Raw genomic sequence first — 25,771 nt, forward strand, 5'->3', positions numbered from 1 at the left:
AAGAGAACACCCAACCAACTTCTTATTGTTTTACAGCCGTGTTCTGATTTTAGCTTATTCATTCTCCGGTCTAAATCCTCTTGGACAGGACTTCAAGATTTCCCCACTAACACCTGGTCCTCCAGCACTATGTGACCCAGTGAAATCAAGCTCCTTGAGGAAAGCTATATGCACAGTGCACTGGATGCTCTTGGCCACAGACAGTGCACCTAGTATTTCCTACAGGCTTGCTCTCTCATTGAAGCCCAGAGAAACTATACAACATGAGCATAATAACACTCCCCAAAGGAGTATCATGTGCTTCCTACTGCTATTCAGGGTCAAATGCATGTAAAACGGCCTTGAACTAACTGATAACTGGGAAGTGACAAACATCTTCAAAATTCACCTGGATTGTAGTTTCCAGCTGAAAACCTGACCGCTTCACAATTAAGGGGAGCTAAGTGATGTGAAGTCCAGCTATATCAATATTTTCTCTTTTTCCTGTCCTCAGACACCAACAAAGTGCCACAGCGCACTGTTACAAAGATGATGTGCTGTGGCTTAGAGGCAGATTGGTTAGGGGTGAGGGGAAATGATCTTCAAGGTTAGTCACAAGTATGAGCAGTGAAAAAACATTGCAAAACCAGCATGTTTAAGAGATTAATTGGGCAATCCCACCCGGAGACAAACAAAATTTGCCTGCTGTTGTGCAGTGAAGCCTTTCTCAATTCTCTCTTGAAGACCAAGGGCTCCTTTAACTCTGATTACTGTAAAGAGGATTAGTTAAGCAGAGGTAGTCAAATGCCTGCCCTGGGCAAAGAGCAAACTGAATCAAACAAAACCACTTGACGTTTCTTAGCTGGGTAGGCAAAGCTGACCTTGTTGTCCTAGGGATGAGGGGTTAAGAGTGGTCCACTCCTTCTGTGGAAGATGCAAAGTGACCATGCAGGTCTAAGCTTATGGGGTGAACTTGTCTGCTGAGCCCAGATTTACAGTCCCACTGCTGCTAAAGGAATACCAAGAGTGAACAGTGAGAGCGAATAACAAAACTACAGAGCCAGAAAAATTTAACCTCATTATAAATTTCCTTCAGCTCAGGAAACCAGTTGTGTAACCTCTCACGCCTGCCTGACACCACAGCAGTTTGATTCAGAATGTGCTATCTTGTAATACCTAATGTCACTTTGGGTAACAGAAATTCTTTCTTATGGCCTATTTACATCAACATTTTTAAGACGAGCTTTTATTTCCGTTACTCCAATATGGACGCTTTATATTCTCAGAACAACCTCTCTCCCCTGGGATACTTCACACTAAAATCCCATCCAGGAGATTTACAAGGGACAGACAATAGCGTTTTTCATGTTGCTTTAGAAGTCAAGGAGAATGTTTCCCTTTGTATTAAAGCTTAGGAGCTGTGCACTTAAAGGAAAAAAAAACATCTTAGTGAGAAGGATGAATGCAGTCTAGCAACTTTAAGAGAACCCTGCAGCTCATTTTATGGTTGGGTTGTTGAATTCTGTTGTCTTTGTCTGCTTCTCATCATTAGGTTTCCTGAACCCCTATAAAAGAGACCATGAACTTCAGCTTCTGTTTGCCATGCTCCCTCATTGCTTTTAAGTGCTAAGCTGTGGCTAAATGAACAGAGTGCTTCTATCCACTCCCACCACAACAATATGCATCATATCTTATGTACGCAGGATGCCATTCATTTCATAGAACTAGTTTTCTCTTTTTTTCCTTAACCAAGAACAGTCACCTCTGAGATGGCACTCTGCAATGGCAGAAATAGCAGATGCATTTCCCTATGAATTGCAGGTGGTAGAGGAGGCTTGCAAGGGGTACAAGTGAATACTGAAAAGGAATGGAAGCTCAGCATTTTCGTACTTTTGTGACAGGAAGACAGTATTAATCCCCTTAAAGAGGAGAAACTATTTATTTCCAATCTCCTCAGTAACAGAAATGCATCCTATACCAACACCTATGGAACACAGTTCTATTTTTCTAGGTGAAATTTATCCTCTAGAAACTGGTACGCAAGATTATAACCTGTGTTAATTCAGGAAGGTCTTTTTCATGTGTAAAGGCTTCATTAGCTGCAAATACTCCTGTATTTAAAACATGCCCTGTCCTGTCTTCCCACTATCACTTACACTCTTAATGCTCTAAGATTTAAGCTTAGTGAAGGAAGCAGAAAAGCAACTTTTAACCCATGCACAGCTTATTTCTCTTATTTCTTCATAGCGAATGACAAAGTTCAGCAGAAATCTCAAGCAGGAGCAACAAGTTCCTGAATGACTCTACACAATTACATTGGGTCTTTGCCACAAGGGAAAAAAAAAAGGGAGGGATGAAGGGAGGACAAGTCTCTGGTCTGTTGCAGCAAATTTACTTGTTATTAATTCCTTCCAGGATCCTCCAAGAAGATATATAAACAAATAAATAAGAGGACATCTTGAATCTGTCCTGAAATAAAATCCTTTGTAGCACACGAAGGGGGAAACGGCACCTTAGTCACACAGTGTACAAGCTCAATACCCCACTAGGCTGGTGAGTTATTATACAACAGCAAAGACAGTTGGTGGAAACCTTGTTTTCAAGTAGCTTGCCCCCTTCTACCACATTGTTTAAGTTCAGAAGCAAAATTGGTACAAATGTTGTCAGGTTTTGGGTTGTTTTTTTTCCTGCCCTCTAGTGGGAAGAGACTAGGGGTTAAAAACAGAGAGAGAATGTTAACTGAAAACCAAAAGACATGGACCAGTGTATTCTGGTTCTTCATTTCATATCAACTGATTTAAGCTGAAGCTAGAGGGAGCATTCATTTAAACAGAGGTAATGAAAAGAGATTGATTGAAAAGTCATTTTTGCTCCATTTCTTATGGATAAGAGTCCCAGGTGCCTGTTTCCCTTACATTTTCTTTTTAATGGCTGCTCCCTGTTCAGCCCATAATCTTCAAGGTCAGCTTCAGGTCAAATTGCATTTAGTACATGATGCTCTGCATCCGCAAACCTGGCTGTGGGATCCCTCTCTCATCTCTATAGCACTGAGTTTTCTACTCTGGGCTCCCAGCTCAGCAAACTTTATTTAGAGTAAATGCTTACAGGACCGTATTTTATTTCTGCACTTAAATGGCATCATGGACATCACACTGGCAAACATTATGAAGACAACAAATAACTCCCATTCTAACAGAAGATGCTGAGCCTATGAGGACAGTCCATGGCTAAGTACATCTAGAGATGCTAGAGCTGCAGGTGCTAGACTTGCAAATATGCTGGCAAAAGCCAAAGCATACAGGACAAATTTCAACGTGCTAGCCAACAGGTCTTTCACAACACTCCACGTGCATTTGCTGCCTCCCACAAAGAAAATCTAGCAGGCAAGGGGAGGAAAATAAGACTAAGAGCACTGGAATAAAAGGTTTTTCTGAACAGCCCACAAGAGATGAATTCAAGTTGTAAAATTAATTCTCACTTTTATTTTTTTTAAGCGATAAGAACCCTCCAGTAGCAGCAGTGACTCCAGTCTGTTAGAAAACGTTCATAAGATTAAACTGCAAACAGAATCCTCTTCATCCTAGACCCTATTCCTACTTGCTCATCCCCAAACATGACAAGCATCAATGCTCACAATGACTGTCACAGCCTGAGGAGGAGAGCACTGTCCAACCCTTGGATGTAAAGGGTACTCATGCAATGCATTCTCTGTTGACTAACTCTCCATCTCTGACCTCAAACTTCACAACAGGCAGTTAAGAACTATCAGAAAAATGTCCTAAAAAGGCTGACCTGAAGCACTGTAATAACTCTTAAAAGACCAAAACAGAAACAAAGGGTTTGTAATCCATCTTTCTGTGAAGAGGCCCTTTGGGGTTTTGTCTGCCTTTTAATGAAGAGAGCTACAGCTCAGCAGCTGCACCACGTGTGAAATATTATGGCACTTGTTTTTAACTGCTGGACGAGGTGTTTAAAGATTCTAGGGAAGTCTGGCTACTGCTGCTAGCACTCCACAGCAGAAAGGAGAATAACGTTTGCATCTGTGTTTACAATACTCTCACATCTATATGAATAAGGAATATTTTCACCAAAAACCCAGTTTATAGCGGATTCTTCAGTATGGAGAAGGACGAGGGATGACCCAAACAATGAACAGAGAGAAGCGTTTATGGCTTTTCCCCACAGGTACGCAAATATCCTTGTTTAGGTTTTCCTCACATGGATAAGGTAGAAAACAGCAGATCCATAGTCAGGACCAAGTACACACTGATGCATCAAGACTAGATAACTTTCTTCTCAGGGCATCTTGCCTAACCAGAGAGTGGAAGATGTAAGAGTATACTGGTGTCAGGCTCTAGGAAGTTGGTGCTGGCGCTACCCTAGGGAGCAGGAAGAGATGCAGCTAGCCCAAAGACAGGTAATGAGTTAGTTAGGAGCTCAGTGCCTTAAAGAAGATGACAACCCAGAACTGAATAAAATATTCAGGAAAAAAAAAAAAAAAGAATGAAAAATGAAAACTTGCAACTTAACACTGATTCCTCTGTTGGCTGATTATCCAGGCCGAGGCAGTCAAAATACTGCTCTTCCATATATAAGATGCTGCTTGCACCTGGGGAATCTTTGGGATTAGCTTCCATATCTTAATACTTCAGGTGGTGAGTATAATCAAGCATTCGAGAAGAAATCTCTCTACCGAGGAAAAAAATCCTGACATGTTCCATACGCACTGACTGGGCTTGCATTTGGATATTAAATCTGCAATATCTAACTCTGCCAAAATTCCTCCCAGGACTCCAGAAATAAAATTCCTTATTATGCCTTCACTTGACTGCCCGAGGGATCCTTTTCATCCCTTCTTTTGACCCTCCCATGCAAAAGTTTCCAAAGATGGAGCAAGCACCCAATTTCACATCTGGCAATGCTAGAAACAACACAGCAACAGCCTTGAAATGTTTGCCATTTCTACTTGTCTTGACACTAATTATACACACAAGGCAGCTTCATCTGCACTGGGCAGAATGGCTCGATGCACAGCAGAGTTCAGTGCCTTCAGATCTGTGTGTTTCCAAGTGAGTGAAGCGTGCATTATAACTGCAGTCACAGCAAGTTTCTGATGTGCTTCTCCAAGACTGACCCCTCCCTTTTTCTTATATTCCCCCTCTCTTTTTGTTTTATTTTTCCTGCAAAACGCGAAGTTTTCCTGAGACAATCAGAGCATGACTTCCATCCAGTTGTTTCATCAGGCTAAATTTGCCACCCGCTTTTTCACATCTTTCCCCCCTTCCTTTTTGTATAAACTCTACATTATCAAAATAATATCACTTACAAAATACCACCTCAGCAGCATGCCTCAGCCCTCATTTCACAGGGCTCTGCCAGCAGCCATGAACAGAATCAAAGCATCCAATTAAAAATCCATATTCATTAACAAACACCATGTGTACTATAAAACTCTACATTGACTATGCTACCACAGGAGATGGAAAACTCACTGAGTTTCCCTGCACTCGATATGGAGGTCTGTTCTCTTATAGGAAGCATTTTACCTTTGCTACTCATAGGTGGGTGAGAAGAGGCTTGGTACTCCCTTAGCCCATCAGGCTAGGACAGCAAAAAGCGACAGCTGTTGACCTTCTGCCTCAGAGAGATGCCAGATATGGGACTTGGCCAACATGAGAAACATACAGAGAAGACCATGAAGCCGTGCCAGACCATCCCTACTGAGGTCTTTAGGTACCAACAGGACCAGTTGCAAACCCATCTGCAGCATAATGAGCAGCCAATGTAATAAGCTCTGCGTAAGCTTGATTGATGCAACTCATTGGCTAGGCAGGGCCATATCCGAGCTGATGTAGTAAATTAACACATTCCCTTGGTTTCAGGAAAGTTGCATTGATTTATACTACCAACAATTTACCACCGTGAAAAGTCACATACCGTAAGTACAATATTTCAGACCTATACAATGAAGTTATACGAACACACGCCAGGATTATTTATTTATTTGTACCCACAAGCCTGGGATTTACAGCTCTTTATAAATACGAGCTAGGTAATTTGCTTTCTATTTTTAGCAGGAATGCTTTGTGCAGGGAACAGCTGTCAGCCACTGGGAGCTGCGCTTCTCAGAGCAGCAGCTTCAGACAAATAGAGGCCTCTTAGAATTACACTGGAGAGCTAGAGCCGTTGCTTCACAGTGGAAAAGATGCTGAAGATAGTAGATAGTGAGAAAAATTAGCACTCAACTGAGAGCCACTCCTGGAATTTTTCCATCCTTTTTCTCCTAGAGGAAGGAGCCTTATGCCATCGTATTACATGTATGCATCTTGAACTGTCAAATAAGCCTGAATAATCTCAGAGCCTACTGTTCAGTTTTGACTAAATTCAGCTAATATTCACAAGTCTCAGGATTGATATTAGTCTCACTGATCTCTGGGTAGAAGTGAAAGACTCCCTACTATCTTCATTATGGAAAAAAACAAAAACCACTATGTGAACTCAGCCTTCTATCAGACCAACAAAACTAGGGAAGTCCAGCAAGTGAATCTGTAGGAAACCTGATCTGGTATTTTCTCTTCTTACAAAACCACGATGTTGTGGGCACTCACCTTGGCACACGAAGGAAGAAGGCGTTTCCCCAGGATGGACTCGTGCAGTGATGAACACCACTTTCTGTTCAGCACCTGGGCGCAGGTTCACTGCAGCAGAGTAGCAGGTGGCAGAAGGAAAAAGAGAGACAAAAGATCCTTAAACTGGGTTCCATATGTAGGACACAAAGGAACATTAATATTAAAGCATATCCTTTTATTAAAATTGGTCATACATTATAAATAAGCACAATCCATAATTAAAGTAGGCAGCATCACTGGGTCTCTGCACCAGGCCACAGCAGCAGACTGCACATGGGCTGCAAATCTAATGAAATGAAGCCAGACCTGCAACAACAAAGTTAGCTCTCCTTTTAAAAACTGAGATTTACTACAAGGAGTTTAACTGCATTGTAATTTCTCTCTCACCTGTGATAAACATCCCCCTGGGGCAACAAGAACATCGGGCTTCCATTGTCATAAAGGCAATTGCACCTTGCATAACACTTGATGCAAGCCTTAGCAGAACCAAACCAAAGTGAAGTGCTAACCAGTGACATTCATTACCATGGGTTTTGCTCTGAGGATTCTTTTGTCTCCTATTTGGGTCCTCATCAGCTCTGATGAAAAGAAGTATTCAGGAATATCGAAGTATGGAAAAGAGATCAGAAGTAAACTGGGGTGAGACAATAACTACATGCACTGCATTAAGGAAATGACCTGCCTTGTTAAGTTAAATAGCGAGGACCTCTGAGGTAGGACCATAAAAGGTAGCTAATGGAGCACTTAATTTCCCCCCCACCCAATCTTTGAACCGCACTGCTTTGGCCATTTGCTTAGTTGTAAACTAAGCAAATGGGTCTTGGGTCACTCAGTGTGTTCCCTCTGTTTGTGCAGTGACAGCATTCAGCAAAAAGGGAAATAAAAATTACTCCTCTTCAAAGTGGTTTTGCAGACTTTAAGGACCATAGGAGGTCAGAACCTCAGTTAGCATCTTTCCTAGATCTGAACACACAGCAGGGGAAGTACTAGACACAGCAGGATTTGATTTAAATCTCTGCTGTGAAGCAGTTTTTACACTGAAAGGCAACTAAAAACTAAATCCAAGCTTCTTTTAAAAATAAAGTAAATTAGGTATATGCATTACATGCATATCCAAACATAGAAAGATATATTTGGAGTTTGAGATCACACGGGACAACAGATCTCTGTGGGGCATTTATTTCCTTAGCCCTTCTAAATGTTCTACAGCCACACACCCCACAACTTAACCAGTCATTCATTCTTTCATGCTCCAACTTCACCACTGGCATTTTGGAGCCCTGGAGGCAAAGAAATATAAGAAAGAATGTCTCTGAGAAACAGCAGATGTGGGGTCAATTCTGTTTGCAGAAAAAAAGTGGGAGGCAGCAGAAAGGAACACAATGCCATCAGCTAGAAGCTGATGACCACTCCACATTGTTTGCATTGAGTAGTGTGGGAGGAAGGAGATGCATCAGCAAACCAACTTTAACGAGCAGGATAGGAAATCTACTGTAACAAGAGGAGTTTTCCATGGAAGATGAGGCTTTTAATTTTAGCCTTGGTTTCTCACTACCTCAGATTATTTCAACTGGTAGTAAGTTAAAATAATTTTCTGCCCAGTCAAATTCATTTGCTTATGAGGGTAAAAGGTAAGTGATATCCCTACCTCTATCTCAACCTACAAGCTTTTTCATCTCATTTTTTCCCATCCCACTCAGTGTGGCTGGGTGGGAGCATGGCAGATCTACTCTTTCTTCTAGCATGTATATTAAAGACAGAACTAAACATTTTCCTTCTCATCTGAAGGCTACTGCTGCAGTCACCATTGACTGCAGTTGCCTTGCCTGAAGAATTTGACCGAGACTTAAACAATTTGCCTCTTTATCTATTGGCAAGACAAATTCATGTTGCCTTCCTTTCTCCGGTGTTTTGCAGTATGAGGCAGACTGTTGCCAGCATTTTGTATTCAAAACCCATTGAGCTGAAGGCTCCACAGAGGAAAAGAACTCTATTGCATTACACTTTCCTGCATTGACTTGCCTTGTCTGTGTCCAACAGAGCTACAACATCTGCGTTGAAAGCAAACACTGATGTCGTTGATGTCCTGGCTGTCTAGTCTCAGCCACGTTAAACTTCTTTAGCAAATGAAATCTAAGCAGCATTTACTGTACTCTGGCTTTTCCCGAGGGAACAGATTAGCACCTAATATCATTTGTTTTTGTTACTTCTGGTCACAAATGTCATTTCAAGTAGGAGTACACATCTCAGCAACACACGTTGTAAAAGAATGTCATTTTTGGTCCCTACCAAATCCCGCTGGACAAAGTGGAGTCAAATAAACACAAACTCTTCTTGCCTTCTTGTAGTAGGATTGCAGGCTACTTCCTAACATCCTCTTTCTTAAGCCTCACATAGGCTGTGCAAAGAAACTAAGCAAGTAAAATGGGTACCTTCTGTACCACAGAAATAAGCAAAGACTGCATTATAATATCTGAAAGTCAGATGTCTATTCTGAGTCCCTTTTTTCCTGAAGGGAGCATAGGCAGGACTTCAAGTGCCTTGCAGAAGAACCCATGGAAGGTCAGATCCATGCAGGGGAATCACCTCTATGAGGTGCCCTTGCTGCCTGTCTTCACCTCCCACCGTGTTTAAGTAACCCATCTAGGGCACAGAGAAGTTTTGTTCAACAAAGCCCAAATTGTGCCTGGATTCTACCCAGCCACAGTCTTGCATGGCATGGTCAAAACTGTACCCAAACCTCTCAAGTTCCAGATTTTCATTCAGGCTCTGGCCCTGACTCTGTCAGGTGCTTAAATACATGATTTACTTTGACAGGCTTCTATTGTGTTTAAAAATGGGCTTAAATGTAAGTGTTGGCAAAAGAGCTTTGCTGAACTGGGGCCTTTTAGCAGGAAGCCTGCATCTGAGATCGCTGTCACAATGTTTTAAAGTTGGAGATTGTGCAACTATTATCCTTTATTGCCCATTTTATACCAAAGTCTCTCTTCTTTCTCTTTTTACATCCCTCTTAAAAGCAAAGCTATTTTGGAGCATTTAATATTATTTAATCTCTCTACTTTGGCAGCATAGAAATTACAGGAACCATTACAATGGTCCTGTGTGCGTGTATGCTTTATTGATGTATATGCTGACCTAATATCAAATTGATTTTGCTCAGCTTTTCTGCTGACCATAGAAAAATGCAAATTGGGTATTATATTTGCACACTAATTTTACTGGGCCCTTGTGTCTTCATAAAAAGATAAAGTTTGGGCTAATAAAAATAAAGCATTTCTGGTGCTAATATAGGCAAATGTTTATGTAGGCAGGTAACAAATTGGTTTGTCATTTAGGGAAACATAAAGAGCACTAAAATCATCTTTAGGCAAAATAGACTGGGGGCTTTTGCTTAGCTTTTAGCTTTCATTTGCAAAATCAATTTAATGTAGCACAGTGTCTCAAAGACAGGGTGACACAGGATTAAGACATTCATTGTATTCCCCCTCCATAACTGCTCCTTATTCAGAGGCCACGAGATTTGGGTTTCTTCCTGCTTAAAGCCAATTAAATACGCTCCAACCAAAAGGAAAAAAGGACAGTTTAGGGTTGTGCTATACGTGGGCATCACAAGGGTGGAGTAGGAATGAGAGGCTCAGAGTGTTCTGAAGGTAGATGTTGAACGACTTATCAACACATTTCAGTACCACCAGGAATCTGAAAGTGTAATACCTGAATGGTCTCCTTGCCTAGCTAGTTCTTTGTTCCTCCTTCAAGTCCTTTGTAACGATGCCTTTCAGACCTCTTTAATGGCCAACAACCTCCGTTGAAATGCAGCTAAGTGAACGTCAATGACAGTTTAACCAGACAGGCACATATCAACAGCCTAACTTCTATTTACTGAAATGAGCTGACCTATTTAAATCCCAGAGCAGCTACTATTTCCATCCAGCTTTTGCTTTTCATCCTTTCCTTCCCCTTCCCTCCCTCAATTGCAAGGTATTTTGGAGGGGTTGCATGCAGCGGGAGGTTACATAAACAGTTTCGATGTTAATACTTGACTGCATTTTCAACCTAATAGCCCAGCAAAGGGATCTGACTGTAAAGGAAAAGGCCAAAAGTGTCTCCTGGTAAAATCGTGCTGAAGCACAGATCAAATGACACTGCAGAGCTATTTGCAAATCAGAAATGGCAAATGATTGTGGGGCAAGATTTTCCTTACCTCACAGTCCCCCTTGTTTGTTTTTAATCTCCATTAAGTTTTGGAAGCAATCATTTTTCTGTTTGGTCTGATGCTGCCAGTTTGGTACCCTTGTGAATCAGGAAAATTAACCACATGCAAAACCAGTCAAGGTACACTCATATTGTCTTTCCTCACTCCTCCTCTTTGCTGAAAAAAACACTTCTAAAAAACCTCAGGTTTTGTCTTTAAATTATACATACCCCTTTGAATGTTAGAACATACAGTTCTATGAATAAGAATAGCAGTCTGGAATATGAACAGCACATTATCGTCCTCAAATGGCCAAGGTGATGACAACTCATAATTAAGGATGCAGACAGTAGCATTTAATGTCACCTACCTGCATCACCATCATACCACAACAGTTTAGCAGGCAGGTCCCCAGCCTACTTTCTTTTTCCCACTCCTGCTTTGCTATTTATAAAGTCAAGTTGGAGTGTAGATAAACCCCTTGCCCTCCAGAGACAACAGGCAGGCAGTAAATTATGGGAAAGCTAAGTGGTACATCAAATGTGTCTCCTCAAAGCTATATATCATCTTGTTAAATTTGATGCCTAATCCCAGAACCCCAGAAATCATTCCCCAAATCCCACAAAACACTTGTGTCCTTCAGCTGGTATAGAACAAGAAAATAAAGTTTACCAGCAGCAAAAAAAACCCACCACATCATTCTAGCCCACTTTTTCTAAATGTCTTCATTTTACTTGGGCGTCTTTCAATGCTATTCTGTAGCATCAGAACACACCCATCTGTATTTGAATGTATGGATGTGGATCTGCAATACTCATTTTTTCTTGCAGTGGTGGGTATTGTGCTGCAAACTGAGCAAAGCAAAACACATCCCACTTATCTCTTTTAAAATATGTTACAGCAGATGCAGATAGAAAAGCAGTATCTTACATACATAGCAGCACTTCTCCAGTTATCATGAATAACGGTATAAAGACCTACATCTGTTCCACAAACTTCTCTTAACTCCACAACCCCACATTAGCAAGGAGAGGTAGAAACACCATGGAGCTGCCTGCAGCCACAGAAGCAGGCCTCACCTTTAGGGAAGGAATCAGTGCTAACTGGTACCTAATCTTGTTCTTTTTTCTCAGCTACCTTCCCCTCTAGAAATGCTCCCTGTCTCAGCAGCTTTCACTCTATATAAAGGGCTAGAAGTAAAATATTCAGATGGAAGACATTTCCACCTGCAATACTACCGTTACATTGGTATCTTTTCAGATATTTTTAAAAATCCAGGGATTCAAAAGATATTGCTAGGGCGTGTTATAAAGCAATTCTCTATCAGCTCTCTCCAGTGGAGAGGGCTAAGGCTATGTTTGTTTGCTAAAAGTATGCATGGGCTGAAAGATAAGGGAATAATTTATGTCAGAATTTCAGCCAAGATAGCAAAGAGGGAATTACCAGCCACTCACAGAGTGGTCCAGCAGTTGCAGGAGCAGCCAGGACACCTTGTTCCAGTTTTGCTGTGGATTTGGCTGTGATTAACTTCAGTGCTCAGATTTTTCCATATTAAAAAATTAAAAATAATTAAACAAACAAACAAAAAAGAGTATAAGCATGTGTAAAGAAGAGGACTGAGAGCTCCAGTACAGCTTTACACAACATTCTCCTAAGTTTTAGAGTCAGAGCAGCGTCCTTGCACTATGGGACCTCAAAACAGATAAAATAAAGGAAAATAAAAAGGAGTGCTGAAGAGGCTATCTGCAGCTGTTTGGAGATGCAACCCCAGAATCCACTAGTCTGGCACTTCTAATCTCACAAGGCCAACAAACTATTAGAGAATGGACTAACTGCAAGACCAGCAGGTGGAGATCAGAAAAGATATACCTAGAAACCAACCACTGCCACACTCTTAAGAAACAGCCAAGACTTCAACAGGAACATTGCTGTTTTGTTCTAAGTAAGGTGTGACTCATTCTGGGAGGAAAAGAAGTGAAAAATAATCAAGGTTTCCTTCCTCTGCCAGCAAAGGCTGAAATCAGCCAAGCATACTGCAATGCAACCGATGTTGTCACTGGATTCACCTCCTATATTCTACCTCTCAGACACTGATATGAACATCCTGAACCATTCTCAGTTGTTCTTCCAGAATATCTGTTATAAAGGAATAGGGACACTCCATGCTTAATTACAGACACAGGAGACTGTTGTTTTGTTCTTCCTTATTTTTCTTTTTGCTGCATCAGATCGACCCTGGGAAGAAGGTGAGAAACTGACAGGGTTAAGAAGAACAAAGGACTTCTGTGTGCAAGGCCCGACTTGAAAGCAGTGATCCCAAGCAGGATGTATAAGGTGTTCTGCAAAAGGTTTTGGCCTTTATTGAACTATGACAGTATGTTCTTTGGTAGCTGAGCTTGCAGTCAATAAAAAAGCAACCTGCTGAAATGAGATTCATGAAGAACACTGCTCCTCGAAACGTGACACTGACCTCCAGGAAGCACCAGCACTGCCTTTGGAGAGAGCCTTGAGTCTACAAGACAAGAAAGATGCCTCTCTTTTCATATTCTCTGCTTGCCTGAAATTAGAACTCAGACCTGAGCATGTAGCACCAAAAAATTAAGGTGCTCAGCAGAGGGGTTTATATACCCAACGCAAATTTCAAACACCTCAGCAAGAGGGGGGATGCAGACAGCTCTTGTCTCACAACAGGGCAAAACAATCATACATATCCCTAAAGCAGCCCAGAAGCAATCCTGTCTGTACTGTAACCTTAGATACTGTTTTCAAATTAGGATAAGAAAACAGCCCTTTTTAAGGTAAAGGGGAAGGCAAAGATGGGGTGGAAAGCAGCTCCTCACTCGTGAGAACTTGTGTTACCAGCTCTCTTGCACACATAGGAGTACTTAGCCTGTAGCATCTGTTCTGTGCCCTGGCAGGATAAAGTCCTGCCACATTCTTTTCCTTCATAGAAAAATGGTGAGATGCATGTCCAAAGGGTGGGCATGTTTGTTCCTCGTTAAGGATAAAGAATTAAGTAAGTTACTATTTTGATTCACAGACTATTAAATGACTTTTTCCTCTCTGTTACAAAACCAAAATGTTTAAATTCTACCTGGACACAGAAATTCTTCTAGCAGTCTACACCAACCTGCTACATCTGTGCCCAGTTTTTCTGCAGCTTCTCGCACAGAGTTCTCTAATGTCTGCAGGCAGCCCATTAACTTCACATGCACAAGTGCTTACCGATCCTAACTGCCCAGAGTGGTGCTGAATGCCCTGTCCTTGGGACATTCAAAGTCAGGCTGAATGGGGCTCTGAGCACTTGATGGAACCGTAGGTTTCCCTGTTCGTTGGACCAGATGGCATTTAAGGGCCCCTTCCAACTCAAACAATTCTATAGTACAATTATTCTAATTGCACTTTCTGTCTCAATATTAATTAGCAACAAGTTTCAGGAGTAAAGTCAAACGGACAGCATAATGTACATGAGAAAAATCATTTTGTTGTCTGCATACATATACACACTGGAAGGCTGTGCAAGCTTTGTACCACATAGCTAGTCAGCAAACTGTTAAAACCAATCTATACATGTGCACTGTCTCTCTCTCTCTCTCTCGAGGCAATAAGCCTATGGAGAATTTTAATTAAAGTCAAAGGAGCTTTTAAAAGTGGAGGGGGAGAAATCTAGCACAGCAAGAAATAAATTAATAAAAACACACTCCAAGTTGAAGCTCAAGGGGATCACTCTCAGTCATCATTTATTTAAAGGATGGGACACGTCAAAGATTGGAATGTCAAGTGGGAGATGCTGTGAAGCAGCAGAGGACAGAAAAGGGGCTGATGAACTGGATGCCACAAGTCCTACAGCGGATCATTTTTTGTCACATTGGTTACATCTATCAACCTGACCACCTGCTGCTTGATATTCACTACATCTCAAAGTTAGCCACCAAGATATCTGTATTCTTTCTCATTTGATCTGGTGAGGACCTTTCAAGCCCATCTAGACCATCCTCATCTGGCAAGCATCCAGTTTCTACAGAAAATGATTCCATTGTCTCACCCGAGGATATTTTCCTTGGTATTCAGCCAGCAATTTCCTTTAACAGAATTTCAGTCTATTCCTCACTTGCCTCTTCTGTTGCTGCTAATGTTTGTTTTTAAATACCTTAATTTTGCATGCCCTGTTTCAGCTTTTGCTCAGGCAATGGAATATTCCAGAGGAATTGGGTAACCCCTTCAAATGAACTCCTATATGCAGGAACACAAGAGATATGCTCAATTCTCATGTCCTTATGAGCTTTTTATAGAGAAAATTACAATGCTCAGATAAGAGCTGGCATTCTGCTCTTCACTTGTCACTCTCACAGCCAGTGCAACATATCTTCTAGCCTTTTCCTTAGCAGGAGGAAGAGATTTCTTCACTTGAGGCCAGTTGCAAACAAGCAGTGCCACACTGCTCAGCTTTAACAACTCCTAGTATCAGCTGCTACAGCAAGCTCTCATCACCTCCGCCTGTCTGTCCTGTAACAACTCACTGGGGTGTAAGATGCTTGTGTGGATCAGTGTCCTCAGCAGTCCCCTAGGTCTCTAGACCTGTATTCAAGGGAATATAATGCTTCTAGTTGGTGCTCTGTCACAAACCTCCCAGCAATGGATGCAAATGAAAGTAATCATCCATAATAAATCATGTGATTATGCTGGAAACCCATGCGTGTCTGATCCTTCAACTACTAGAATTATGGAGATCCAATATTAACTGCATATCTTGACACTCATTATCTCATTTACAGAGCGTTGCGCTGCCTATTCTTTGCCAGCCAGATCCCCGAGTAGGGACAAAAGCTTCACGGATTGTTAAGACCCCACATCAATTTATATGTAAGAACATGGAAATGTAACTCGTTTCCAAAATAAAATATTGAAATTTGAAACCTAATACATATATTTATTAATGAATGTAAATTGAATTATGATTTGCCCTTTTCCATGAAGAAAAAAAAAAAATGCCCTCGTCATGGAAAGAGGGTTAGAAAGGTTAAAAAAATAAAGAAAGTCAAAGTCATTACATTCCAATCAAACTTGATAAATATGTAAATTACAGCAACTAAACAGTTGGCTTTGACAAATGACTTCCATGTAATGGATTTTTCATAGTAATGAGGCTACAGTGCAATTGTTTTTTAAAGCCTTATATTTCTCATCAATACAAAATGTGCGTCAGTATGCAGAATGGGGATATTTACTTAAAAAAAATTAAGAGGAGAAAAAAAAAAAACAGACAGTAATTGATACCACAGAGAGATGCCACATCCTGTGATGGTGTCCTTCCTTCCATCAACACTGACATGTTGTTTACTGCTCTTTAATTAAGTAGCTTAAACTTGATGTGCTACTCAATGCCAAAGAAGCATAAAGCCTAGGACTTCGTTGCTTGTGATACATTTTTTATGTATTCACCCATCCAGCACTACAAAGGGTGCCAGCTACGCATGCTGTGCAAATGTTACAACACCCACAAAAATAGAGAAAAGAGGAACAAAACCACTTCAAAGAACTTTAAGTAACCTTCCTGCCCACACACATGTACCATCCAACCTCATTCAGGTCTTTGACACTTCAGACCACGTCAATCTCATCATGGCATCAACGCAATTATCTTCTGTGCAATCTGACCGTGTCACTCAACTCAAACTCTACTACCCACAGCCTCATCTTTATCCTGTACAGATGTTCTAATAGAGGTTGGATTCTAGAAAAGGATTCATGAAGAACATCATCATTCACAGAGTATTCTTTTCAATTGCCTTACCATTGTCCTGAAAATGATCTGGTATTCAGCAAGACATCTCACAGTTTTACTCTAGGCTTCACCTTCATTTGATGCAGCCTATTTGGGAATCTCTAAAGCAGCAAAAGGTGACTGAGCCAGCAACAGTTTTTCAAAACAAAGTGGCAATGATCACAGTGAAAACGTGTCCAGAAACACTGATGTTTCTCTGCTGTGTGCTTAGCCTTAGGGAGGACCCTACCACACAGGATTATGGTGATGGTGTCCCACTTAGTGCACACTGTTGGCAACAAATGAGAAAGTCACTGGGACTGTATTTGGACAATCAAACTCACTGACCAACTATATTGGAAAAGTCTCTTCTGTTGATAAGCAGTACGTTTTTCTTTGCAGACATCTTGCTGCATCTGCAGAAGCATTTCTATTTTTTTTTCTGATTTGAATGGGAAGACCCAAATTAAGTAAAATTAAGTAAATTAGCTCTCCCCCTCACCCCTTTACACCATCCCATACAAAGCCAAATGACACTGGTGAACAAAGCGACTCAATGTACAGACTTATGGTACAGAAGTTCCTGGACAAATACAGCATAACTTTCAACATGGAAGAGCATGTCATTTGATAAAATTTTGACTGCTCAGCTATTTCTATTTGAATGGGGGCTGTACCCACATCCCCTCAAGCAAAAGGATCTTTGCCACCTGGCATTTGCATTCCTGAGCCAGGGCTACAGAACAGAGCTTAGAGTTGTCCCACACAAGATCAGATGACCCAAAGGTCAGCCAATACTGGATAGTGACAGATCAAAGACTGTACTGCTGATTTTAAGTTATTTAAAGTAAAAACAACCCTTCTCACCCCAATCTGTTGAAAGGACAGAAGAGTGAGGAAGGGAAAACACAGCCAGGGGAAATGTCAGCTGAAAATAAGGATGGAGGAGGTGGAAGAGGGAGTTGTTCATACATCTAAGAAAACTTATAAACCCTAGCTATCCTCTGCATGTGAGCATTTCTTTTGCTGATATAGGATGCATACTCCACATGATGCTATTCTTGTGAGCCAAAAAAATCTGCATGTAATACAGCAGGAGAATGCTAATGGCTTTCAACGGACCTGGAATTCAGCACTATCTGCCTTTGTCAAAGGTAGATTTCAGACCAAACAGTCAACCTTGGGGTTCCTCCTTGAGTTACAAATCGGTGAACACAACACGACCACATGCATGCCTGTTCGTGCTAAGTGTCCCCCGATTGCAATCCTTCCCAAGTATCCCTCAGGCTATAGCAGGGGTACTTTTCAACCAGCCCTTTGTCAGTAAAAGAAAAGCAATTTCAAGCCCATTCAAGTGATGAATTCAAGCGGGTTAAACAGCTTACCAAATTCAGGCTGCTAAATCACCTGCGTAACTGCCAGCAAAACACCTGCATCCCATCTTCGCCCATCTCCATCCCACCAGGCTGCGAGGACTGTCCCTGCTTGGTCTGACCCACATCTCTGACAGAAGCTACATTACCCACTCTTCTGCCATTAAAAAACATCTGAGATATTTGGAGCGATTTCAAACTAAAGAAAAATGAGTAAAGATACTCCAGACAAGTAGAAAAACAACAGCTGCAACTGATAGACTTAATCCTGATGGCCCTTTTCATTAGAAACTACTAGTAAATGACAGAAAAGCTTAATATGAATGAAAATTTAGGTCAACACTTGCAGTGACTGCCTTCTGAGTTTATGAACTTATTTAGGAGAAACAGAGAATAGATTACTCCTAATTTGCTTTATCTATGCATTCCTGATCAATTGATTATAATAACTGTGGCTAATGGGAACGAAGATAGGTTCTACAAGAATTACCATACAGACAGCAGGCATGAGTCAAAGTGTATTTAAGCAGTTTTGTTTCCAGAGTGATGGCGTAATGCAGAACTGCACGTTTCCAAGGCAGGAAAGGAAAAATAAGATTTGTGACATTAAGTTCAAGCAGATTTTCAAATCATTGCAGAAAACAAACAAAAGTCAACCAACAAAACCAAACTCACAGCTTTGTCTCAGATCAGACATGTCCAAACTGACATTTAGGGCTACATCCTAAAGAGATTTTTCAGAAGTTGTCAATGCTGAACCCAGACCACTGTCCTAATTTTCAGAAAGCTTCAAAAATAATGGAAAACTTTTTGAAGGTCATTGTCCTCTATCAAGGATGTGATGTAGCACTGTTTGAATTATGAGGACTGAAGTTCAAAATCCTGTGTTATTTTTGTTGGTCTTCCATTAAACTGATGAGTAACCTTTCAAAAGACATTCAAGAAAAAATCCAAAAGCAGATTTAGCAACTAAAGTAACCTAAATCCTATTTAAGTCAAAAGTTTAGAACTAGTTCATGAGATGCCAGCATCCACAGGCAACCAGAGTTCTTTTGGCCCAGCCTCCCAGAAATCCACATACATCTCATTCCTACTATGTTCTACAAACATTTTCAAACTGTGCTAATGGAACCAAAATCAACTAACACCATAGCAGGAAAAGCACAATGGCAACAACACCTATTTCTGTTCAGTACTTACAGGCTCAACAGTCTTGCCCAAAATATGGGAAGTCCCTTGGTACAAGAACTAACTGTAACTGCCTACAGTCCATTTTTGTCTCTCCAGTTTTACAATTAACTTCCCCCATTTTAATAACACTAGTGACAATTACCTGTTGTTGATGTTTTTTGTTTGTTTGTTTTTATACATCACTTTGAGCTACTCAAAAAGAACTTCACATCTGCATGCATTTATTATTGAAAACAATTCATAATGCTTTCCTCTTTACTGGGAAAATTTGGAAAGCACTTTTCCAAAATCTGCACCTCAATCACTCAGTATTTTATCTACAAAAATGCAGACTTCAAGGTTTTATTTGCTTGAATAGACAGAAGGCTTCAGAGGGAGAAGAAAAATATGGCTTTCTTAAATATTTTGTTTTCAAAATCTATTTCTTTCCTACATATCTGGCTCTGGATCACACACATATAGTGGCCTTTCATGATGTCTAGATGATACTAGTGAGTCAACAGTGGATATTATTATGCTTTTACTTCTAACGTGAAATTTACTACTTTTTTGGGTAGAAATAGAGAACCTGATCTGCATACAAATGGGTCACAGCACCTCATGTTTACCATTAAACATGAATTAAATCTGAGTAGCTTGGCATATCTCTATAATAAAAAAGGCACCGTTAATAAGATTTCATTAAATGGAGAGCTAATGTGTAACAGCCTTATATCAGATATGTGAAAACAGAATTTCATAACAAGGCTGGGAGAAGTATTATCAAGGACCTAAGTAGAAAATCTGTCTTTCTCGATACTGGAGGAATTTATATTTGAAGAGTGTTCTTTCCTATTGAGATCTTCATTGACTTGTACAAAAATACCGCTTTTAATCTCAAATCCCCACTGGCATTTTCATATAAGCACTGAAAATGCTGTTGGGCTTTAGAGATTTAATTTAATGAAGGAAAAGTATTTCTATTAAAGTGTGTAATTTTTTTTTCAGTTTTTTTTTTCTTTTCTTTTTTTTTTTCTTATATATTTAAACACAACATATTCTGAGGAACCAGGGAAACAGGATTATTTTAAGCTCTGAAAAACTAACCTGTGCCCTTGTAGAGCTCCTGCCTCACAAAGAAAGCTTAGCAGCAGCAGGGCCTGCAGATGTACTTGAAAAGGGATCCTGTTGTCCCAAGTCATGTGGACACCAAGAATTCCAGGCCTGGAGGAGAAGGTAGCAGAAAGAGGGAAAGAAATGTCCCCATGCAGTCAGGTTGTTTATGCTAAACTGCTGCATCATTAAGCTCCATTCTGAAATGTCAAACATGGCAAAAACTCACCAAATAGCTACTACATCTTGTGCATTAATGGACTGATCCTCCCCATCTATTTGTGTCAAAAAGTATTAGGTCTGGCTGGGTAGGAAACAAATTCACTGTTGGGGTAAATGAAAGCCACTCCATCAATTTGGACAGAAGGGCACCCATTGGCTCCTTTGATGAGATAGACTCTGAATGTGCCACCATGGATTCCCTGCACATTAATTCTAACAGTACTCCTTTTGTGAGGCTAAAAAAATATCTTTGTTTCAGCCGTGGAACACAGATCATGAGAGTTGCATTTATCATATGAGTATTCATTACAAACACAAATTCCTTTTCATACTGAAGAAAGAGAGTGCACTTGACACCAGGAGGCCTCTCAACAGGGCACTGCTAGGGCTGACAAGATGAACAGTAAACATAAGTAAAAGCAGTTGCTCTGATTATGTGCAGAGCGTATGCAAAGTTAGATTTTCCTGTACAAAAATAAAGGTTATGCTTTTACGTAACAACCACACAGATCATTGAGCGATAGCAATGCAATCTCCCTGAAAACCTACTCTACTACAGCAACAGCTGAGCCAAGGTATTATTTGAGTAAACACAGACAGCAGAAGAAAGTAGTCCAGAAATAAATTCTGGACTTTCCATAAGACTCGCTGCTTATCTTATATTCAGACAGCAAACTCTGCAGAGGGATCATTTATGTAAGGGTGTACAGGCAACTCGGCACCTAGATGCCTTTGCAAACAATCAAAAGGATCACCTCTGGTTTCTGAAATGATGTAACCTCAGCAAAAGTAAACAGTCTAATGGACTGGGATGAACATCTAGTACCTCATAACTGGTTTCAGCAGGTCTTCAGCCGCAGCTCTTCATCTCAGCACAAACACCAACCTGATTTGACCTTTCAGTTCCCTTTCCCACATTTAGCCATTGGCCTCATCTCTTTACATTCTCAGGCCTTCCAGGCATTTCTCCTTAAGCATGACATTGTGGACAAAAACATAATTCTGCCATTAATTCAGTAGATTTGGATTATCTTTTGTACAGTAACACAAACTACAATATGCACGCTCCCTTAAGTACAGCAGAGTACCTCACTACCTGAAGTCCTCATAGCAATGAAATAAGTCGACACTGTGACTGGGAATTCACTTTAGCTTGCTGCACCAGGTACATAATCAGCATCAAAAAACAGTTCATTTCATAAGTTAAAAAGCTTTGAAGGTATAAACTAAATATTACTAATTGGGGGGGCAGAGCAATCACCTGTAGCATTTGGGAGAGCAAACAATGAAATATAATTTTCATTTAAATCTAATTAAAATATGGCTGAAAAGGAATCTATGAATCTTTTATTAACGGCAACATTGGTGGATATTTTGACAACTAGACATTTGAGTTTGACAACTACCTACCTAACTACCTCAGTTTATTTTTGTGGTGGGTACAGGCAAACATGATATTCCATGGTCTGATTACATTTATTGCTCCTGAAATACTCCCCTCCATGTAGAGAGCTAAGAAGCAAAAAGAAAGACAGTCCTTATTTTTGGAGGAACAAGTATCCAGGAATCTCTGGTTTTAATTAACGTATACTCAAAATTATGCAAATAGACACAAGAGAATGTTTTTGTATTGAACTGATCACTTATTATCAAGTTCTTGTGCAATGGCAGTTCTAGTACCTCACTGAAGCAAAAAACAAACAAAAAACCCAAACAGAAACAAATATGCACTGAGTTTCACCCTACATAAAAATCACAATCCTTTCATATATGCTGTCACACCACCAACAGAATACTTCCATTCTTTCATATACCCAAGAGAATAACAGTCTGAGTTAATGATATAAGACTTGCATAAGACAGAAATCTATCTACCCCCCTGCCTCATCTCCAGCAATGGTCAGCAGTAGACACTTATGGATATAAACGCACATGGTACACAGAATGGAGTTCTTTCCCAACCATTTCCTCCAGATTCTGACAGATTCTTTCATTTTAGAAATGATTTTTGTTTCAAAACATCCACAGATATTCCATCAGGAAGACTTAACTGTATACCCAAATTTTGATTCAGAAACATTTTGAAACCAATTAATACTCCAGTCATGAGCAGCCTTTAACTTTGGATGCAGGTGAAAACTTTACAAGTGATTCCTGTCACTACAGAGAACCAAACAAAATCCCAGTACTGTAGAAAAAATACAGGGTCAGGTTCAAACCATGAGGGAGCATTCTTCAACCAGCATAAATTGTTACCGCTTCATTGAAGCCAATGGAGCTTTGACTACTTGCCTCAGCTGAGAAACCACCCTGAGTCACTGGCTCATCTCTAATGGCACTGCCAGGGGACAAAGTGGGTGGCAGGGAGAAAACAATTCAGGAGGAATGCTGATGTAGGGAGGCAGACAGTATGTTTTTTGAAAGAAGTAGGCAGAGTTAATAGAAACTCTCTCCCATTGCATTCTTATGCAAAGCTCAGATCTGAAGGTTACCTGCTTCCCTAGTGACTTGAAATGGAATTTTTTGTAACGTAATCTCTTCAATCTGTCTCTTCCTCTATTTACAGAGCATAAAAGTAACCACAAAATGCCACTGTTTTTGAGCAAATCTAATCTGCCCTTCCAGTAATACCAGGCCACGCGATGATTATCTCATTTATTCTTTGACAAATGTGGAATTATTGGCTGGCGACTGTCAAAAAAATGCATGTCTCTACATCAGATAAATAAGAGTAAAGACAAATAAAAAACGTGAAACAGTAAGCATAAGCAATAAGAGGTTAATGTCCCTGACTGGTGACCTGTTCTGCAGAGTTAGTGGCATAGGACAGCCTCATTTTTTAAACTGCTTATGGTTCTACTCCTTTTTTCCCCACCCTGACTTTCAGTCATAAAAGAGGGGGGAAAATGGTAAGAAAAGAAAACCTTTTGTTTCTGCACATCAGGGAAAAAGACAAACAAGATTTAAAGAAAAGGAAAGCAATAAAAATAGCCTGGTTTTGGACATCCTGGTCAGGGGGAAGAGAAGAACTCTCTGTAGAGGAAAAGTGAAAAGTTTCTAGAGGGGAGGGCTTGCTCAGTTATCAAGGGACAGAGAGGAAGAGTGAACCAAAGCAAACCTCAATGAATGCAAGCAGAAAATAGCAAAGAAGATGCAAGATCAGTATCTATTCCAGACTTCTAATTATCAAGGACTGGGAGAAGAACCTGTCCTTGGAATATCCAAAGCATCATCAAAGTTCAGCAACAAATAACGAGCAGTTAAAATGAAACAGTGACAGTCTCAGTAGGAATGCTACTTCTGCAGCAGGTACACACTGCAGGAGTGCCAGAACACTGCCGACCAAACTGACATGACCACTGAAAAACACAACAGAAAATTTCTCCCTGAAGAGAAGAAGTTTCAGTGCATGACTGAGCACTGAGCAGCCCATAACCATGTCTTGGACAGACTCGTTGCCTCAGACCCTGAACTCAGAGGAGAACCATTTTCTCCCATTTAACTTGACTCCTACAGATAGAAGCCTTGGATATATTTAGTTTGCTGACAGTAGTGAGGTTTGTACATCAGTCCCAAAAGTCAAGCAGCACAGAGTCTATCTGATGTGAGACCACCTTTACCACCTCTAGCAACAAATGTTACATGGAAGAAGGTCTCTCATAGCCTCAGGCAGAGGAATGAACAGTTCCTCTAGTTCACTGGAAAAATACCGGAGAGCAAAGCCTGACAAAGGATGTCCTGAGGCAGCAGGACAGATTAGGCAGGAACCGATCCAAGAAGACACTCAGAAACCTTTTTGAATCCATGCAATTTAGAAGGTAAAAGAAGAGTCAGGCACCTAAATGCCTTCTCGTACCCTGACTTTCAACCAGGATTCAACCCATCTGGCTTCAAGTATTTAAGTGAAGAGTCAGCTACCTCCAGAGGGCAAAGCAGGTCTCTGTGGGATCAGGCAGCCTTGACAGTTTCCAGCCTCCTTGCATTGACTGCCAAGTGAGCCTGGAGTCACCAACGCAGGCAGCTCAAAGCTCTTGTTCAGCCAAAGTAAATCTGTGGTTTAATCTCTTTCCCTTTCTCTCTCTACAAAGGAAGACTGGCCCTTTCCCTCTGTCATCAAAACCAAACTTACTATGAGGAATTCTTAATGTGAAAACATAATCATGCTCCTGGTTTTCACAGAGTCATCAGCAAAACCTCAGATCAGTTCACAGATAAGGTACCAGTAGGTGTAATATTCCCTGTTTTATTCCAAAACTGAGTAATCCAAAAGGAATACACTATGGTGGGACAAGAGGCAGCATAAATCAGGTTTATGTGGTGCAGAGAGCAAAGAATTGCACTGAAACTACTGAAGCTCTGCCCAGGTCCAGTAACTGCATTAAAGAATCCCCATTACAGTCATTGCACTTTATTCCTGCACTTTCATTTTCCACTGTCATGAGGCACACTCCAAAGACATATTTGCATCACCAAGGTGTTACCAAAGTGGAGTGAAACAGCCTAAAGTTTCTTTTATAGACAATACATCTATTCACGGTAGTTAAAGGGATTAAAGATCCTACTAAAATCCATTAGAATCAGGAGTAATACTGCCACATATAGTTTTATTTTGCACTTTTATTATAGCTTTCCTCCTAGGATCTTAGAGCACTTGTCAAATAAGAAATTAGGCTTTGCTACTTCACCAGAATAAAATAAAAAGTCTGCTTTCAAATAGAGAGGACAGCAACAGTGACAGCTGAAGGTCACACAAGAACAGAGCCTGGGTGCGCTGGCTTGTGGGTTCCTGCTTTAAAGCCCATTCCCTTTTTCAATTAGAGGGATGACAGCACCACATACACATGGTACTTAGGGTAAACATTTGCTTGAGTTCTTCATCTCCTCCTACCATTATCTGCACCATTTTTATTTGAACGCCTCATTTTTTTTTCCAGAGTTTTCTGCACAATTCAAATGAACCGTGAACAAGAGAATGAGAGGTTTATTGAGCCATAGCAGGCTAACACTACCCATGTTGCAGCATGATTCGAATACTTAAGTGGCCCAGATGCTCTAACATTCAATTAATGAATTCCAGAGATTTGGGGAGGGGTGGAGAGAAGAAAAAATTACACAAGATGTTGGCTTTGCCATTGCATTATCCTAGGTGTCTCACTCTGATGAAGGTTAATAAGAAGAGTTCAAATGCCAAGACATAATTAAATAGCAATAATTAAGGAAGCTGACACTGCTAGAAGTAGCAAACTGAAATAAAGTAAAATTGTTTCCCTTTAAAAGAAAGAAGGCACTTATTGTTTAAACACAACCATAGCAGGTTGGTGAAACTGCT

The 25,771-nt window shown here is 40.6% G+C and overlaps 1 protein-coding gene across 2 annotated transcripts in view; it reads right to left on the bottom strand.

The window, feature by feature from the left end:
* Window positions 1-25,771, bottom strand: part of LOC107317605 (BEN domain-containing protein 5-like) — an 801,512-nt gene that overhangs the window by 189,011 nt on the left and 586,730 nt on the right. For both annotated transcript variants that reach the window (XM_015870495.2, XM_015870494.2), the window contains exon 7: window positions 6,588-6,677. In XM_015870495.2, coding sequence (XP_015725981.1) covers window positions 6,588-6,677 — 90 coding nt within the window. The remainder of the gene's footprint in view (window positions 1-6,587; window positions 6,678-25,771) is intronic.

The sequence above is a fragment of the Coturnix japonica genome, chromosome 8 (genome assembly GCF_001577835.2).
Source record: "Coturnix japonica isolate 7356 chromosome 8, Coturnix japonica 2.1, whole genome shotgun sequence".
Classification (NCBI taxonomy): domain Eukaryota; kingdom Metazoa; phylum Chordata; class Aves; order Galliformes; family Phasianidae; genus Coturnix; species Coturnix japonica.